This window comes from Aquila chrysaetos, chromosome 5 (assembly GCF_900496995.4).
Source record: "Aquila chrysaetos chrysaetos chromosome 5, bAquChr1.4, whole genome shotgun sequence".
NCBI classification, from domain to species: domain Eukaryota; kingdom Metazoa; phylum Chordata; class Aves; order Accipitriformes; family Accipitridae; genus Aquila; species Aquila chrysaetos.
In genome coordinates, this window is record NC_044008.1 from 37,901,566 (window position 1) to 37,915,743 (window position 14,178).

The following is a 14,178-nucleotide window of genomic DNA, read 5'->3' on the forward strand; positions in this document are numbered from 1 at the left end:
TGAGGAGCAGCCCGGCGGGGCGCAGCCTGCATTTGTGCGGTGATTCAGCAAGCGCCCCAAGCGCAAGAACTGCAAGCGGGAGCATTGCAGCAGATGGCCCGGAGACTCCAAATCTGCTTTGCTCTGGGATGTACCCTGGGGAGATGAAGGGCTCCTGTGGGAGATGCCTAAGTATACACCCATATGTGGGACTGCAATGTGCACGGGCACTGGAGACGCACGCACAGCCATGCCCAGGACAAGCAGCACGCTGGCAAGTGGGCAGGAGATGACCGTGCGGAGAAGACTGGGTGGGGTGGAAGTGTGGAGGTGATTTTCTCCCTGATGTCTTTCTGGGTGCTGATTTCCAGCCATCCAGAGCAGCAGGATGACGCTGTGGAACGGCTCCTTCCCCTTCTACCCCCGCGCCAATGCGTGCTTCCCCTTCGACACTACCCAGGCCATCATCATCTCCATCTTCCTCTCCATGTTGGCCACTTTCATCATCATCCTGCCAGGGATCCGGGGCAGGGGGGTAAGTGGAGCTCAGCCCTCTGGTCCCTGCCCTGTGTATCCCACATGCCTCCCCCTTCCCAGCCTTGAAAACAGACTTGGGGAGCAAACATGCCCACAGGTTCATGGACAGGGGTCTGGGATCTCTAGCAAGCCATGGGGGTGATCTTCAGCCCAACCCAACATGTATCCCCGTGCTGGAGACACCAAACTCCACCATCCCAAATTTACGAGGGACCCAGATCTGAGCTTGGCTGGATTTCGCTGTGAGCAAGCCCGAGTGATTTCACAGGAGTGGAAAAACAGGGCGAGGCTCAAAGACCTTGCTCCACCTTCCCTGAAACCCCTGCAAAGGAAGGAGATGTGCACCATGCATGCCCCAGCACTGCTCGCAGGGCAGTGGCCAACAGACCCCACTGCTCATATGCCGCGTGCTTGTTGCATGCTTGGCTTTGCAGCGGGGCTGGCCAAGAGGCATCTCCCCACCAAGGGACACACTGTGAACCCCCAGCTGCTGCTTTCGTCTCCAGCTGCGGCCAGCTGCCAACACCTCCAAACAAGTGAGGTTTGGATAAGCGTGGAAATCCCAGCTCAGAACTATTAAGGGGAGTGTCTCCATCCTCCTTCCCAGAAAGTGGATGGCACAGCTTTCCCAAATGGACTGTTTTGACCTTCTTGCTCTGCCTGGATCTCCCCACTGCTTCCCCCACCCCATGGCAGGGATGCCCCAGCCCCGTGTACCCCATGTGCCACCCACTTGCAGAACCTGTGGGGTGACTCCTCAGGGGAGGAACAGGCCCATTTCTCACTGGCTGGCATTTCTAAATGACATGCTTGGTGCTGAGGTCCCCATGGCAAAATCTGACTGAGACCTGTCCCCCACCTCTGCTCACCCCTCGCAGCGACTCTTCTGGTTCCTGCGGGTGGTGATGGCCCTCTTCGTGGGAGCGGTGGTCCTCAGTGAGTACTGGGGTCCTGAGGGGGAAGCTCAAGGATGCCCAAGACACAGGGGATGGAGAAGCAAGGCGAGGGAGGGTGAACAGAGCAGCCAAATGCCAAGTCCAGCCTGCAGGATGAGTTTATGGGGAAGACCAACCCCCATCTGTGTCTGGGACCTGGCTCCAGCAAGTGGTGGGGGGTGCAAGCAGCCATCTGTCTCGTCTCCAAAGGCTGGTGGTCATATGCACAGACCACCTCCAGGGCAGTCACCGAAAGCCCACCACCAACTGCCAGGGGACCCAGACAAATTGGCAGGTGTTTAGATGAGGACCAGTGCCTGGACAGTGCCCACACATCAGCCCCATTGCCTCTAGGGCTAGGGACTGCACTGGGTCTGGGGAGAAACCAACTCAGGTGGGGCTTTCAGGGTCACAGGTCAGGGTTGATGTTGGGGAAGAATGTACAAAGCTTCGGCTCCTTGGGGCTCACAACTCAGGCCTTTGCCCTTGGGATGGGGTAGGTGATGCTCAGGTCATGGTGACCATCATGGTAGGTGCTTCCAACACTAGATGTCTCACCGCCAGGCCATGACTAACCTTTGAAGTCTTCACAGCCATACAGTTCACCAGGGACTGGGAGACCGGCTGGGTGAGAGCCAATACCTCCTACAAGTCCTTCAGCCGTGCCCTGGTGAATGTGGAAATTGGGCTGCACATTGGCTTGGCAGGGGTGAACGTCACACTAGTGGGTGAGTGCTTATCACAACAGGAGGGGATTGGGTGCAAGTCTGGCAGCTGTGCACCTGGGTACTGGGGCTGTGTGACCTGGAGCCCCTACACCAGGAAGTCTTGGAGCAGCCTCCAAGGCTGAGAAAGGTCCTTAGTCTTCATCATCTGGCAGGAAAGCCGGTGAATCAGGTCAACGAGACCATCAACTACAACGAGCACTTTGCCTGGAGCTTCAATGCAGATTATGACCACAGCTATAGTGAAGGCCTGGAGAAGGGGCTGCCCAGCCCCATCCTCTACGTGGCAGAGAAGTTCACCATGCAAAGCCCGTGTGGCGTGCACAGGCAGTACCGCATCTCCAGCCACTATGCATCCCTCACCCTGTGGTAAGTTAGAGCAAGAGGTCAGCCCTATCTTTGCTCAGTGGGGAGGTGGAAAGAACCAGCTACAGCAGAGGGAGCTTGATGGAGTTACCCTCTTCCCTGTAAGGCCATGCCAAAGCCTTGGCTGGTCTCTGGCACCCACCGTTCTGCAGAACCAGGGATGCTCATGCTTCCTGGCCTGCCCATCTCTCCACAGTCCTCTTCTGTGTCCTCTGCCCTGATGTGCAAAATTGCAGTTGGAGAAAAATTATTCTTCATTTAAATGAAAGCAGATGCAACTGTGTGGGGCTTATGGTGCAAGGTCCTCTCCTAAGCAATATGTGGAGCCCTGATAAGACCAGCTGTGTGGATTTCCTCTTGCATGCCCAAGAGGGCATGAGACCTACCGGTTGGGAGCGGAAAGAACCATCAAGAGGGTGCTTGGAGGCTGTCTTGTGGTGTAAAGCTGAGAGCGCTTGAGTGTGTTGTGATCATGGAGTCTCAGAGCATCCCCACGTGTCTCAGAGGCTATGGGAAAGGCACTGCAGGGAAGAGTGAGTCTTGCAATTCCCCCTATGGATGTGGGCTCCACGTCCCTGCCCACATCTCCTTTTTTATTTTCAGGAAAAATAACTAGCCCTGTCCAAACCTTCCTGCTATTGAGACAGAGTATTTCAAGGCAGGGATGTTGATGTAAACTTATTTTTCATTATTACTCTTGGAATCAGAACAATCTGTTAGGCTCACCTCCCCAGCCAGCTAAACCCAAAATCCATGCATAGGGCAGGGCTGGCAGCTGGGTTCACTCCAGGTGCTGAATCGGATATGGGCATGGCTTGTGCAGTTCTCCAAACAAAGGTCTCCCTTGTTGCCATTCTCCCTTTGAACAGGCGGGAACTGCCTGGGGACAGCCAGTTGTGGAGGACCACAAGAGTCAGAGTTAATTTGGAGGAACCTCCAGAGGTTTCTACTCCAGTCCCCTGCCCAGAACAGGGCTGACATCAAAGCTGTATTAAGGTGCTTGGGGCTTTGTGAAGTTCAACACAATGTCCCCAGGTGTGGAGATCCCCCTCCACCACTTGCAGGACCTGTCCCACAGCTCCACCATTCATGCAGTTACAGAATCGTTTGGGTTGGAAGGGACATCCTTAGATCAGCCTGTCCAGCCCACCCGCTCAAGCAAGGCCAGCTAGAGCAGGTTGCCCAGGGCTGTATCCCTCCATTGGGATGTGGAGAAGAGACCCTGAGAACAGGTTCCAAGCATGACACTTTCTGCTCGGTTTTGTGGTCCTTCCGCAGGATGGCCTTTTGCACGTGGCTCATTTCCATCCTATTGTTCTCCATGCCCATCCTGCTCTACGGTGGCTACATGCTCCTGCTCACTGCCACGCTGATGCTCTTCTCACTGCTCTTCTTCTTCACTGCGAGAAGTGCTCCGAAGTGTCCCATCCAGTTTGGCCCAGCTTCCCTGAAAACAGACTATGGTGGATCCTTTTGGCTGACATTAGCAACAGGTGAGTGCTCAGCTTGCTCCTGAGGCTTTTGTTCTCTACCCCTGCAGTGATGATGCTCAGTGGTACCCCAGCAGCACCTCATCCCTTCTGTCTCCATGGCTGGTCACAGAAAATGAATTTTTTTTAAATGACATACAAGAATTTAGGATAGCATCATTGAGACTGGGGGGGAAACTGCTGAGCAGCCAGGAGATCTGAATGGCCAAAGTTATCTGTGTGAAGGTGTGCCCAAAGGAGTGCCATGAAAGTCAAGAATTGCAGAGTCAGGGAAAGACCTGGCCTGGAAGGACCCTCAGGGTTGTCCCTTCCAGACCTTGCCCAGAGTAGAGCTAACCTCAAAGCCACATCAGCCTTCTTCAGTCTGGTGGTGGATGTGCCCGTGGCTAGACATCCCCTGTGCCTTTCAGGACCTGCCCCACAGCTGTCCCACTCAGGGGCAGCAATTATTTCCTTTTATCAAACTGGAATTTTCCGTGTTACAACTGTGCACCTCCAAGAAGAGATTGGCTATTTTTCAGTAGCAGAAGATGGCAATTAGGTCCTCCTGTAGACTCCTCTTTTTCAGGCTAAACAATCCCAGTTCCTCCAGCCCTTCACCATACATGGAGGGCTCCAGACCCAACTCTCTTGGCCATCTGCCCCAGTTGATTGACTTCTCTTTTGTACTGGTGAGCCCAAACTGATGGCAGAGTCCAGTTGTGGAGAGGGAAATAACACCTGTTGACCTCCTGGGTGATGCCATGAGCCGTTGGCCTCCAACCCCAGATCCAGGTCTGGATGGGTCTGGGACACGGCGGGCAGGAGCTGCTAACGTGTCTCCCTATGCTGTGCATTGCAGGGCTGCTGTGTCTGCTGCTGGGGTTGGGCGTCATCATCCTGAACTCCATGCAGCCAGAGAAGCTGAAGCTTGTCTTTAACCTGGACGAGGGAAAGGGAGAAGATAAGGAGGGGTGGGACGCGTCCTACCTGCCAGCTGAGCCCAGCTCCTCTGCGCAGGATGTGCTGATGGTTCCCCTGGGTGAGCTTTTTGAGGTGACAGCCACCCAGCTGTAAGGCACTGGGGGGACGCAGGGCAAAGCCCGAGGAGACCCCTCCTGAATTCATGCTCTGGTCCAACCCCACCAGGAGCCCGGGTGGGAAGAGAAACGACAAGGCCTGGGTGACAAGAATACCCAAGTCTGGAAAGGCGTCTCAAATATGACAGTTTGCCCTCATTTTTTTTGCTGTTGTTTTACTCACAAGCAGCTGGAAGAGCTTTTCGGGTGAGCAGAACCCATGACCCATCCCTGGCTGTCCAGTTACAGGCACTGGGCTACTGCCCTTCCCTGTAGCCCATCCCCAGCAAACCCTAAGAGTCCTCCCCAAGATACAGAGACTAAACCGTAACTGGACAGGAACCAAATAACTGCAGGCACATAGATATGAACCAAAGGAGAAGTAGAGCCCCTGCAACAGCACCCCTACCCTGAAGGCCCCGAGAAGTCCCCTCTGCCCAGGGATGCTCTTCCCATCAGCGGTCAGGAAGAGCGAGACACCCCACAGCTCAAGTTCAATGTAAGTCTGAGAGAAGTGCTGGGCTGTACATTGGGCTGGAAACAGCACAATCGGGCAGTTGGTTGGCTCCTGCTTCTTACAGTGCTTCTAAAGACCCCAAACCACAGCCACTAGCCTGTGAGCAGCCTGTGAGTTATTGGTGCTCTCGCAGCCCTCTGAAAGGAAGACAAAATGTTTCAGTGGGAGGGAAGGAAAGGAGGAGATGGGAATGGAGGTGCTACAAACAGATCAAATTTTGTTTATTTGGGTTCATGCCCCTGTATGTCTGATGCAACAGGCCAAAACTTTTCTTCTGGTGAGGATGCTATTGGGGGGGAATCATGCCTAAAAGCAGGAGATGAGGCTGGAGAGTGCCAGATGCAGTGGCAGAAAGGGTGGGAAACCCCCCAGCCTCCTGTGCTTTCAGGGCATGGGGTCTGTCCCACACCAGCCCAAATTACCCGTGGTTGGTTGTAGCATCTTCCCACAATGTCTCCGGACCTGACACGTCTGGATACAAGAAAGACTCAAGAAAGGATCCTCCTTTTCCTGAGCGAGTTTTGTTGGTTTAATCTTATGGCTTTTTTCCTGCTGCTTGGCTAGTTAAAGTCCTTTTGAGGCTCTCCTACATCCCTACAGCATGTTGTTCCCTGCGACAAGTGTTTCTCAATGGCTACCTTGACATGTGCCAGTGAGCCATGTCCTTTCTTGGGGGCACCTCTGCCAGGGCAGCTTGCCCCATGGGAATGATGCTGCTGCTGGAGGCTTGCAAGCATTTGCCTGCAGATATGCCCCACAGCCCCTTCTTAAGAAACCAGCCCTCAAAAATGCCCAAAGTGTTTCAAAGGAGTGGGTTTTTAATAAAATTTTATTGAAAATAATTCTTGCACATAACAAATCACCTTAGTGCAACACAAATATCATGCAAAAGAAATAAGTAACTTAACAGTGAGGGTTTTTTCTCAGAAAGAAAAGAGCCAAAGGACTGAAATTATGTCCTTTGCAATTAATTGGACTGAAGCTGTCCAGATCTCCATATTCAGATATGGCGATCCTCTTGTGCCAGCCTGTGGAGGCCATCAGGCCAGTGGGTTTGGTGCAAGAGCCCATCTTCTGTTTGTAATAACGCAACCTGATGCACTTCATTTCTCACCTTGGCTGGGTCTGACTCCTGTCCTCAGGCTTGCGTTTCGTGGGGAGCCCAGCCAGCCCAACTGTGCTCCAGCTGGATGGGGGTAACTTCATTCTTCCCTCTCCTTTCTTTTTTTCTTTCTTGTGGCATCTTTTTGGCCCATGCGAGGCTACAAGCCTTATCACAACATCCCCCCTGCCAGACACCATCATACATTTACTCAGTCTTTATTTCTGGAGCAGCTTTTTTACTCTAGCTTGTGCGGCATCCAGCCTGACGGAGTCTGGGTCTGTGCCTGGCTTTCCTAGGTACATCTAAAAGTCTACACTAAATGTCAGTGCTTGGGAAAGAAATGAGCAGGTTTAATCACTGGCTTTTGGAGTCGTGAGTGCTCCCTGTGAGAAATCTCACCAGTAATCTCAGTTTCTTGTGTGGGAACTGGCCATCGGAGACTCACTGCACCAAACTGTGCCAGAGCATGGAGCAGGAAGGGCATTTCTCCTGGGACAGAGATCCCCAGGTGAGTGTGCAGCTCAAGTTGCTGGAGCTGTAAGGGGCTCCAGTTGCAGCTTGCTGGCTCTCTGCAAAGCCTGCCCTTTTCCAGAGGGCACGGTCAGGGATATACAGTCTGCAAAGTTACTTCTCAGCAAGTACCGATCCCAGCATGGACTCATGCACTCTTCAAAGGCAGTTGGATGGGGAAGTCGGTCTCTGGGGACATCAAGAAAGGTTTGTGCCCTGCCCTTTCAGGCCCACCTTCAGGGAAAGAGTGGGAAAAACTTTCTTCTAGATGTTGTTGGGGTTGAGTTTGGAGGGCTGAGAAGAAGGCAGTCCTTTGCTCATGAAATGAGGGTTGATGAACACTTCAGTCATGTCCTGGTACTCCTCTACATTGTCCTCACGGAGATCAAAGAAAGTTTTCAGTAGGTCCAGGTTGAAGTAGTGCAGTGTGACAACAGTGATCCCAGACACAAAACAGAGCAAGCCTGGAAGACAATGTGCTCTCTGAGAGTGTTCCTGTAAACACCAGCAAACTTCCCACCCCACACCCCTCCTCTGCTGGCCCCCTGCCAGGGGACAATGCCTTGTCTTGTGGAAGATGGCCATCTACTGTATGAGGTGGCTTCAGCTGCAGTGCTGAGCATCTTAAAACCCAGGCATGGGTCTTAAAACCCAGGCAAGAGATCCCCATCTCCTTGTATTACTGCACCTCAGGGACTAAAAAATCCCTCCACCATCCCTTGAGATGGGGATAGTGTTCCCCCTTCCGCCAGCCCTCTCTACATCTCCGCCAGGATCTGCTTTGCCAAGGCACAGGCTGGGGCTCTGGTGGGCTGCACTCCCTGAGCTCTCTCACCTCCATTTCTGGGGGGAAAGCACTGGGACTCTTGCACACCTAGAAGGACAGGGTGGTGTGCCCTGATGTAGCTTGGTATCCTTACCAATCGCTAGTGTGAGCCAGAAAGATCCCCCATAGCCTATGTGCAGGGTTGCAGTCCCAAACCGGATCAGGCACATGGGGGAGTTCCTCACAGTGGAGAATGAGAGCAACGAAAAGATCATGAAGGCCCCTGTGACCAGGAGCATGTAGCCTCCATAGACTAGGACAGGCATGGAGAAGAGCATGTTGGAGATAAGCCAAGTGCAAAAGGCCACCCTGAGGACAAGAGAAGACCAATGGATGAGTTGTGCAAGTGCCATGGACTAGGATTCTCAATGTGAGGATTTCCATGTGGGAGGAAGAATCTGGGCTCTAGGTTGCATTGTATGAGGCCAAGAAGCTCTGTGAGCAGGCTGGAGTGATCCCTAGCCTCCCAGGCTAAGCAAGCAGATGTGCAACACTCACACTGCTACATCCAGAAGGCAGAAGCCCAGATTTCCTCTTCCCATTGCTCAGCCCACAGACCATACCAGCCTCAAGGATGCTATGGCAGCCCACTCAGTGTATCTAGAACACCTCAGCTCCTTGCCCTTCAACTTGCAAGGCAGCGCAGACCCCAGAGAGCAGCACACAGAACTGGGATAATTGCAGAAGCAGGCATAAGTCATTTGCAGCAGCTCTGGACTTGGCTGAGGAGCTGGATGACAGGGGAAGCCTTCATCTATGGGCCAGAAGCTCTTGTTCCATGGCATTGCCAGGCCCCTTTCCTAGCTTCTGCATCCTTGCTGTCAAACCCAGAGCAGGGGGAACAGCACTGCAATGGCCCTTGCCCTCCACAACCCATGGTAGAGGGGACCATCTCCTGACAGCTGTGGACCAGCTCTCCCTCAGCCCAAGCGAGCGACAAGATACTGCTGTGCAGCAGCTCCTGCTAAAGAGTCGAGATCGACCCCACAATGACAGCATCATCAGCTTTTCCTGATCTGGTCCCACTCCCAGACATTAAATACCCTCACAGCTGTGGATGGGAGAGTTCTGCACATGCCCATGGGTCTCTCTGGGCCACCGAGGACAGCAGCTCCAATTCCCTCCATGGGGATGGACCCCTGCCATCATCACCACATCATGGCAAGGATCCTTACCCATTCCTCTCTCCTGTGCCCAGCCCTGGTGGAGTTGACTAGCAAAGAGAACCCAGACCTCCCATCTGCTCAGCCCAAGGTGCCTACAGGGCCACCAGTTTGACCGCAGACCTTGCAGAGGTCCCTCCATGCACATGGCTTTCCTCCTGGCAGCATGCAATCAGCATCCATCTCAGAGGCCTAGGGACAAGGTAGCAGAGCCCTTCCCACATCCTTGCATCTCCTCTGCCTGCACCAGGAGAGAAAGGCTCACCAGAGAGTGGCCGATGCATAGTGGCTGGAGATGCGGTACTGCCTGTGCACGCCACACGGGCTTTGCATGGTGAACTTCTCTGCCACGTAGAGGATGGGTCTAGGCAGCCCCTTCTCCAGGCCTTCACTATAGCTGTGGTCATAGTCTGCATCGAAGCTCCAGGCAAAGTGCTCGTTGTAGTTGATGGTCTCGTTGACCTGATTCACTGGGTTTCCTGCCAGAAGGAGAAGACTGAGGTCCTGCTGTGTCCCAGCAGCCTGGGCACTGCCAGCCAGGAGCAGGGCCACCCCATCACAGCAGGGTCCCAGGAGCCTCCACGCAGACCAAGGCCACCCACAGATCACTTGGAGACCTCCTGGGGCCATGGCCGCTCCAGAGCTGCAGTCGGGGACATCAGACTCACCCATGAGCGTGATGTTCACCCCTGCCAGGCCGACATGCAGCCCAATGTCCGCGTTCACCACGGCATGGCTGAAGGACTTGTAGGAGGTGTTTGCCTTCACCCAACCAGTCTCCCAGTCCCCTGTGAACTGGACAGCTGCCAGGAAAAGTAAAGCTGGGGTTAAAGAGAGGCTGGTCTCAGGCTTTGCTGTGCTTAAGGGGAGGATCACGGGCAAGCACGAATGGTGGCGTTCCCACCGTGGCACTGCAAGGGAGTGTAAGGAGGGCAGGAGAGCTGACTCAGCCACCAGGACGTGCCTCAACCAGCTCCCACGCCCTGGCAGAGCTCATGTCCTCCCCTTGCTGAGCATCCACTCCCTCAATCCAGGAGGAGGGGAGCTCAGATCCCCAGGGACGAACCCCATGACCTGATTCCTCCTTGGACATCGTCTCCAGAACTTCCCTGCAAGCTCCCCACCACGGCAAGCACCGCAGCCCCCAGGGACAGACCTCGGAAATGAGCCCGCTCCTCAGCCTCGGGAACAGGGGTGAGTTTCATTCCAAATATTAAGGTCCCTAGATTGTACTGTTACTGAATAGTGAAGATCACTGTCAAACAGGGGCATTGGAGAGGGGTGGCAAGCTCTGACAGTCATTTCAGCTGGGGGAAAAAGAAAAATTCAAAGCATTTCCAGTATAATTTTTTTTGGAACAAAGTATCCTTTTCTGAAACACTTTCACTTTGTGGTGGGCTTAATTTTCCTGCACTGAAATGAGCTGGAAGTGAAGGTGATGACTTAATCTCAGGCTGAACAAGAAAACGTGCCCGAAAATAAGTTCAGCTGCTGAATCAGCTTGTGAGGGCACTGATCCAGTAGCAGCTCTGCAGGAACATTTTCTAGCTGCAGGGTCGAGTGTGCCCTGCTGCCGCCAGACAGAAACCCTGACGCTGGCTTTAAAACAATTAATTCCTCCTGTGTGCTCAAGCAGCGCCCGGCTGCATCCTTGTAACAAGAGCGGCACTGGATGGCTCTCCAGGGTTGAGCTGGTTAAGGCTGTGGAGCAAGCCCTGACCTCCACCTCTCTGCCATGTCCAGCCTGGCACCATGTTCCTGGGCAGCTCTGGTGGCATCTCCCAGCACCTGGACATCCCCAGGCGGAGGGTGACCACCACATGCCAGACTGGCCCATGTGTCAGCCAGCAGAGTTCCGCAGCTGGTCACAGCCTGGTTGTCTGCTTCTATTGCCTGCTCGAATCGGCGGCTGAGTCATTTAGGTTGTGCTTCATCATCCCTCTCCAAGCAGTCTTGTAATCAGCCCAGTCTTTCACATCAGAAGAATTTCTTTGATTTAGGGTCAGGGCTGGTTGCTCTCCCCATCTAGCATCTTCTATCCCCTCTATCCCCCTCTTTTGCTTACACATCCTGTCACCCTGTCTGAGTTCGAAATCCCACAGCCTGGTTTCCACCACCATCCCATGTATTACAGAAGATTTCCTGGTTTCTACTAAATCAAATCCTCTCCTTCATCTCCTCCTGCCTTGCTCCTTGGAAGGTCTTTACCCCTCCTGCCCCAACCTCTGCCCTGCCTGTGTTTTATTTCGACCTGCTTTCTCCACATAACCGCAAGGGTCCTCTCATCCTCCAAACATGCCTGGCCGCAGTCCATGCTGCTCAGCCATGCTCCCTCAGCAGCAGGCAGCTCAGGAGGGCTTGCACGGTGTGGGACAATAATGGAAGGTCGGTGAGGAGGATTGTAAACACACTCAAGTGACTTGCAGCTGCGATGTAGAAAAACACATATATGATACTAACTGTTGTTTAGCCTTGTGTGTTGGACAAATAGAACATCTGTGTTTAGATAACATAGGCCTGTGAGAGACTTAGAGGCACTCTATCGAACATGCTTGAGATTCCTGCCCTGCTGTGGGAAAGAACAAAGCACAGTGGCAAACTACGCCTGCATGAATCATAGAATGGTTTGGGTTGGAAGGGACCTTAAAGATCATCTAGGTCCAACCCCCCTGCCATGGGCAGGGACACCTTCCACTACACCAGGTTGCTCAAAGCCCCATCCAACCTGGCGTTGAACACTGCCAGGGATGGGGCATCCACAATGTCTCCGGGCAACCTGTTCCAGTGCCTCACCACCTGCATCCCTGAAATACAGGCAAAACCAGCAGGTTTGGTGACCCTCTAGCAAGGCCTGAACTCCACGGTGCCTGTGTCCCCACTTGCATGCCTCTGCCCGGGTGCTGCTTTGGGGATCCCCCAGTTTGTGAGGTAACAAAAATAAATTTACTTTTTGCATTTCATCCGTGGTTTTGTGGTTGTTCCTGCATCCTGCCTGTATCGGCTCACATACACAACTGGAGGAACATGGGCTTGTGCATCCCACCAGAGCTGGGGCTGTTCGAACTCTGTGGTGCCATTACAGCCAGCAAATCTCCCTCTTGATACAGAAGTGACCACTGGCACCTTCAGGTGCTCTTAGCCTCCGGTGCCAAGGATGGGGAAGGCCTTTTGGGAAGCTGTGTGACTGCTTTGCAGAGCAGGGGTAGCATAGACCCTGCAACCAGCCTTGGCCAGGCCATGGCTGTGACCACCAGCTCGCATTTCCCAGATGCAGAACCTGCCCCGGGGTTTCATCCTGCCCCCAGACCCACCCTCCAAGGGCTGTGCAGCACTTACCAACAATCACCACTCCCACGACGAGGCTGAGGAGAACCCGGACAGTCCAGTACAGCCTCTGCAGGGAGAGAGGTGGGACATCAGGCAGGGAAGAAGAGCCCCCGCTGTCCTCCTGCCTCACCCCGAACCAGCCGGGAGCGTCCCAGCATCCAAAACGTGGGGAGCAGATGCTTATCCCCAGGGAGAGGGGTCACGCACCGCCCGTCCGCGGATGCCAGGGATGATGAGCAGGAAGCTGCAAGCGAACGTTAGGAAGACCACGATCACTATGATGGTGCTGACATCAAACACAAAGGCCTTCCTCTGCTGCAGGTAGAAGGGGTAGACACCGTCAAAGAGAGTCATCCTGCACCTCCAGAAGCCTGCAGGAGAGAGGGGGTGACAGCGGGCACCCTGCACTGCCCCGTCCGTCTGCCTCAAGCCTGTGGTGGCCAGCCCCAGCTCAGCTCTGGAACAACAGCTGCAGGAGGTCCACCTCAAAACTCCCCAGAAGGACAAGGAAATGTGACACTGTAAGGAAACAGGCAGGGTGAAATACTCCCCAGCAGAGCAACATGCCACCCAAAAGCTCTCAGTGGAGGAGAGGAGGTGCCTGAGGCAGGGTTCCACCAGCCTGGAGGGATTGTGGCAGCCCAGGGAACCGTGAGCCACTGTCCTGCTGCAGCTGGAGGAGCAGCCCAAGTGCAGAAACCTGCTGAGCAGCTCCTCCCCAGACAGAGCCGGGTCTTTTCCTCCAGCAGATGCAGCCAGGGCTTTCTGCTTTGTGGCACACCCTTAGAGGAAGTCCACGAGCCGGCGACCACCGGCAAATGCAGCATTCCTCCAAAATGACGAGGAACTACTGAGAACATTGCTTTCACAGTAGCAAAATTATCTCCAGTCAGGGGCCACCATTGCCAAGGGGAACAAAGCCCACCACCCCTTTTTCCTCCCCCTCTCCTCGAAGAAGCTTTTCCCCAGGAGCTGCAAAGTACAACCTGGGGAGGGAGGACTGTTCCTGTGCTTGGTCCAGAGGGGCCAGAAGCAAGACCTAGAGTTGGCATGTGCGTCCGAGGAGCACACAAACATCAGGAGCACATCTCAAGGTGAAAGGCAGTTGAGTTACATGAGACAACGAAGTGTGTAATTACCATAGATGGCTTTGAACTCCCACTGACACTTTGGTTTTAGCAATTACAGAGCTTCCCCTGTTCCTAGGTTAGATCTTTGCTACCAAAACTGATTACATGCTTAGTCCTTTTATTTTGCTTATTTAATAGCATCTCTGCACGTAACTACCCCAGGAAGTCTTCAAAAGTCAGGGAACACTAGAGCTAATATGACTCATGACCAAATACAATTTCATTCTGTCCCTGCATGGAGCAGTTGATTTTATTCTCATTTTCTGAAAACAGTATTAATCGTATTTTTTAGGTAAGATCCAACCCAGAGCAATTCAGCCACAAAAAAGACGGTCCCAAATCCCTAGAAGTGGGTGAGGATTACAATAAGTATCATAAAACAGTCTACCTGGGCAGCTGGTCACTTTTCAATGCATAAAGCAATATTTGGTTTCAGAATAATTGTCTGTCCAGTAACCCAGATCATTACAGCAAACAATTTTAACAGAGACTGGGTTTTTACAGCTGGCT

General features: G+C 53.5%; 2 protein-coding genes across 2 annotated transcripts; one reads left to right on the top strand and one right to left on the bottom strand.

Moving 5' to 3' along the window:
* Positions 1–361: 361 nt before the first annotated feature.
* LOC115341768 (dual oxidase maturation factor 1-like) lies at positions 362–5,100 on the top strand. The gene is made up of 6 exons (XM_030015189.2): positions 362–514; positions 1,395–1,452; positions 2,045–2,179; positions 2,332–2,545; positions 3,821–4,035; positions 4,874–5,100. Exons 1-6 carry the CDS (start codon positions 368–370, stop codon positions 5,086–5,088), a joined length of 984 nt encoding a protein of 327 aa, XP_029871049.1. The 5' UTR covers positions 362–367; the 3' UTR covers positions 5,089–5,100.
* Positions 5,101–7,486: 2,386 nt separating this feature from the next.
* On the bottom strand, positions 7,487–12,892 carry DUOXA2 (dual oxidase maturation factor 2). Its single transcript, XM_030015191.1, has 6 exons — positions 12,746–12,892; positions 12,548–12,605; positions 9,880–10,014; positions 9,477–9,690; positions 8,143–8,357; positions 7,487–7,686 (listed from the first exon to the last, which is right to left on the bottom strand). Exons 1-6 carry the CDS (start codon positions 12,890–12,892, stop codon positions 7,487–7,489), a joined length of 969 nt encoding a protein of 322 aa, XP_029871051.1.
* Between the last annotated feature and the right edge of the window lie 1,286 nt (positions 12,893–14,178).

Bases quoted from the DNA above. Each gene is read 5' to 3' on its own strand.
- DUOXA2 (XM_030015191.1), bottom strand. From the start codon at position 12,892: ATGACTCTCTTTGACGGTGTCTACCCCTTCTACCTGCAGCAGAGGAAG. The intron at 12,606-12,745 runs GTGCGTGACCCC...CTCTCCCTGCAG, and splicing joins CTGGCATCCGCGGACGGGCG to AGGCTGTACTGGACTGTCCG. The intron at 9,691-9,879 runs GTGAGTCTGATG...TCCTTCTGGCAG, and splicing joins GGTGAACATCACGCTCATGG to GAAACCCAGTGAATCAGGTC.
- LOC115341768 (XM_030015189.2), top strand. From the start codon at position 368: ATGACGCTGTGGAACGGCTCCTTCCCCTTCTACCCCCGCGCCAATGCG. The intron at 1,453-2,044 runs GTGAGTACTGGG...AAGTCTTCACAG, and splicing joins CGTGGGAGCGGTGGTCCTCA to CCATACAGTTCACCAGGGAC. The intron at 4,036-4,873 runs GTGAGTGCTCAG...TGTGCATTGCAG, and splicing joins TTGGCTGACATTAGCAACAG to GGCTGCTGTGTCTGCTGCTG.